This window comes from Suncus etruscus, chromosome 19 (assembly GCF_024139225.1).
Source record: "Suncus etruscus isolate mSunEtr1 chromosome 19, mSunEtr1.pri.cur, whole genome shotgun sequence".
Taxonomy (NCBI): Eukaryota; Metazoa; Chordata; class Mammalia; order Eulipotyphla; family Soricidae; genus Suncus; species Suncus etruscus.
In genome coordinates this window covers 13,349,222-13,352,465 of record NC_064866.1, presented here as the reverse complement: position 1 = coordinate 13,352,465, position 3,244 = coordinate 13,349,222, and the positions used below count along the sequence as shown (strand labels likewise).

The window sequence follows — 3,244 nt, the reverse complement described above, 5'->3', positions numbered from 1 at the left end:
CAGTTGCTCATTTATTTGTGTTGTCTTCAGCAAAATCACGAGAATTTTTCCCAACACTAGCTTTCTCTTGCCTATAAAGGACTGATTTTCTCTTATTTATAGGGAACACCAGCAGTTTTCAGGAGTTACTAGGGCCAGTAAAACCTGGAAGATGCAGATTTTAACTCAAGAGAGAAGATAAGAAATTAGGTTGTATAATATCTGACCCCAGGTTTAGAATCACTAGCTGTTCCTTGATCCCAGCCTTTTTTCAGCTCACCCTGCTTCTTCCCACCAGTACTGTAAATCTCAAGTCCTTCTTCTTCTTCTTCTTCTTCTTCTTCTTCTTCTTCTTCTTCTTCTTCTTCTTCTTCTTCTTCTTCTTCTTCTTCTTCTTCTTCTTCTTCTTCTTCTCCTCCTCCTCCTCCTCCTCCTCCTCCTCCTTCTCCTCCTTCTCCTCCTCCTTCCTGTTCTTCTTCTCCTCCTTCTTCTCCTCCTCCTTCTCTTCCTCCTCCATCTCCTCCTTCTCCTCCTCCTCCTTCTTCTTCGACTCTTCCTCCTCCTCCTCTTCCTCCTCATCCTCCTCCTCCTGGCTTGGGGGATCATATGAAACACCAGGGGATTGAACCACATCCATTCTATGTTAGCACGTGCAAGACAAATGCCCTATCACTTGCTCCACTGCTCCGGTTCCAATATTTTTCTTTTTTTAAGAGTCATGCTTTATAATTATTAAAAGACAATGTTACTATGACTTGCACAGGAGATTCATATTATTACCTGTGAAGACCTGACAAGCAAAAGGAGCTCCTGAGGGAACCAAGAGAAAGCACCCTTGGTTGAGAACTAGTGAAGGCGTGCACTAAGAGTGCAGGACAGAGCATCAGTGAAGCTCTTAAGAAGGAAGAATAAGGAATACACTCCAAGCAGAAGTCCATTGTAAGGGTGGGGTTCTGAATTTTTGGCTCAGAGCCCAGAGATTACTCTCTTCTCTTTAGAGAAAATATCCCTCATTATTCTTATCTTCCCAGTTTGGGTGAGCTCAGATTTAGGATAGTAGGTACAGAACTGCTTTTGGTTTTCCCTCCAGCAAAGTTGTCATAAACTATGTTTATTTCTGGTTCAAAACCTTCATCTTGCCGAAGACCCAATTTATTTGGAGACAAAAGGACATTAACACGCGAACGTCTCTAGAAGGAAAAATCAGAATCTAATTTTATGTTTTCATTTTACCAAGAGATAAGCTTTTCCTTCAAAACAAAATAAAAATAAACCTGGGTTGGGCTAATAATATTTGTCTTTTTCTTCAGTCTAGGACTTGGTCTCATACCAAGTTTTATAGTGGTCATGGTATCCTCTTGAAAAACTCTATTTTCTTGCATGACAAACCCCATTTTTCTCTTTTGTTCACCATTGAGGATAAGAAGTAAATTTGTATGGTTCAACCAAACTCCATGAGATTCAGTGAAGTGACAGGAACTATACCTGGCACTCAGAATTCACCAATGAATGCACTAAGATCTCTGTCCTTGGGAAATTGAACTGGAACTTTCCATGGGCAAGAAAAGGCATAATATTAAGCCCTTGCTGCTATCTCATTCAATGTTTACCTTAAACAGAAGTCCTGTGGTGTCTCTTTTGTTCTCCACTTTATCTTCAGCACCAGAGCCTGCCTGGCACTTGTAGGTGTTTTAATATGGATTCTTAACGATAACCCTAAAAGTTATTAATTTTTTTCTTTTTACAAATGAAGAGCTGAGGATGATAAGACTAAGTAGCTTCTCCCCAAGTCCCATAGTGGTGATGACTTAGGTACTTTATTTCCAAACTCTAAATTTTGCCTTTTTTTTCCCTCCTAAACCATAAACTGTGTCAGCTCACCTTTAGGGACTTCATTTTATCACCATCTCAGAGAGGAATATTGGGTGCTCCTATAAGCCTTTCAAAGCTTTAGATTTCATAACCAATGCCCAAAGTTCGCACTGAAATGTATATGTTCATTTTCTGTTAAGGAAAATACTCATGTGGGCCCCTACAGACACCGTTGCCGCCGTGTCTCCCGCCGCCATGGTCAACCCTACCATGTTCTTCCTCATCGTGGTTGATGGCGTGCCTCTGGGCCGCGTGTCTTTCGAGCTGTTTGCAGACAAAGTTCCAAAGACGGCAGAGAATTTCCGTGCGCTGAGCACTGGTGAGAAAGGATTTGGTTACAAAGGTTCCTGCTTCCACAGAATTATTCCAGGATTTATGTGCCAGGGTGGTGACTTCACTCGCCACAACGGCACAGGTGGCAAGTCCATCTATGGAGAGAAGTTTGATGATGAGAACTTCATCCTGAAGCACACGGGGCCTGGCATCCTCTCCATGGCCAATGCAGGCCCCAACACCAATGGCTCCCAGTTCTTTATCTGCACTGCCAAGACTGAGTGGCTGGATGGCAAACACGTGGTGTTCCGCAAGGTGAAGGAGGGCATGAACATTGTGGAGGCTATGGAGCGCTTTGGGTCCAAGAATGGCAAGACCAGCAAGAAGATCACCATCTCCGACTGCGGACAAGTCTAAGGCCCCACTTCTTTGTTCCCACTACACCAGACCTCAGGAGTCTGGTGTGCCCATCCCTCATGTGCCCAGAATGCCCTCTGGCCCCTGTGTGCACCCTCTGTTCCCTAGTCCTTACCCTGTCCCATCTTGCTGGATTGCAGAGTTGTTTATGATTATGAAATAAAAAGTACATAATAACGGGGAAAAATAGAATACTCATGTGGAGGAGGGCTGGAAGTTTAGCTCACTACATGAAGCTCACCACAAAGAGTGACGAGTGCAGTTAGAGAAATAACTACATTGAGAACTATCATAACAATGTGAATGAATGAGGGAATTGGAAAGCCTGTCTAGAGTACAGGCAGGGGTGGGGATGCGGAGGAGAGAGATTTGGGACATTGGTGATGGGAATGTTGCACTGGTGTTCTTTACATGACTGAAACCCAATCACAATCATGTTTGTAATCAAGGTGTTTAAATAAAGATATTAAAAAAAGAATGCTCATGTGTTTTTTGTTTAAAAACATACATTTCTCCTGCTTTGATTATACAACCAGCACTTTGAGATGAATAGTTCACTTGCAGAGCATATGCAGTACCCCTGGCTCTGTGTTTGATGCTTGAGGATTCCTTGAAAATTTTAGTGAAGCCCATATCCCTTTTCTGCACTAAGTTAACCATATATTTTTTTCCAACAGATACATTTTCCAACACCACAAAAATT

General features: G+C 42.6%; 1 protein-coding gene across 1 annotated transcript; it reads left to right on the top strand.

The window, feature by feature from the left end:
* The first annotated feature begins 2,026 nt into the window (after positions 1-2,026).
* On the top strand, positions 2,027-2,733 carry LOC125997376 (peptidyl-prolyl cis-trans isomerase A-like). The gene has a single exon (XM_049765821.1). It carries the CDS (start codon positions 2,047-2,049, stop codon positions 2,539-2,541), a length of 495 nt encoding a protein of 164 aa, XP_049621778.1. The 5' UTR covers positions 2,027-2,046; the 3' UTR covers positions 2,542-2,733.
* The last annotated feature ends 511 nt before the right edge of the window (positions 2,734-3,244 follow it).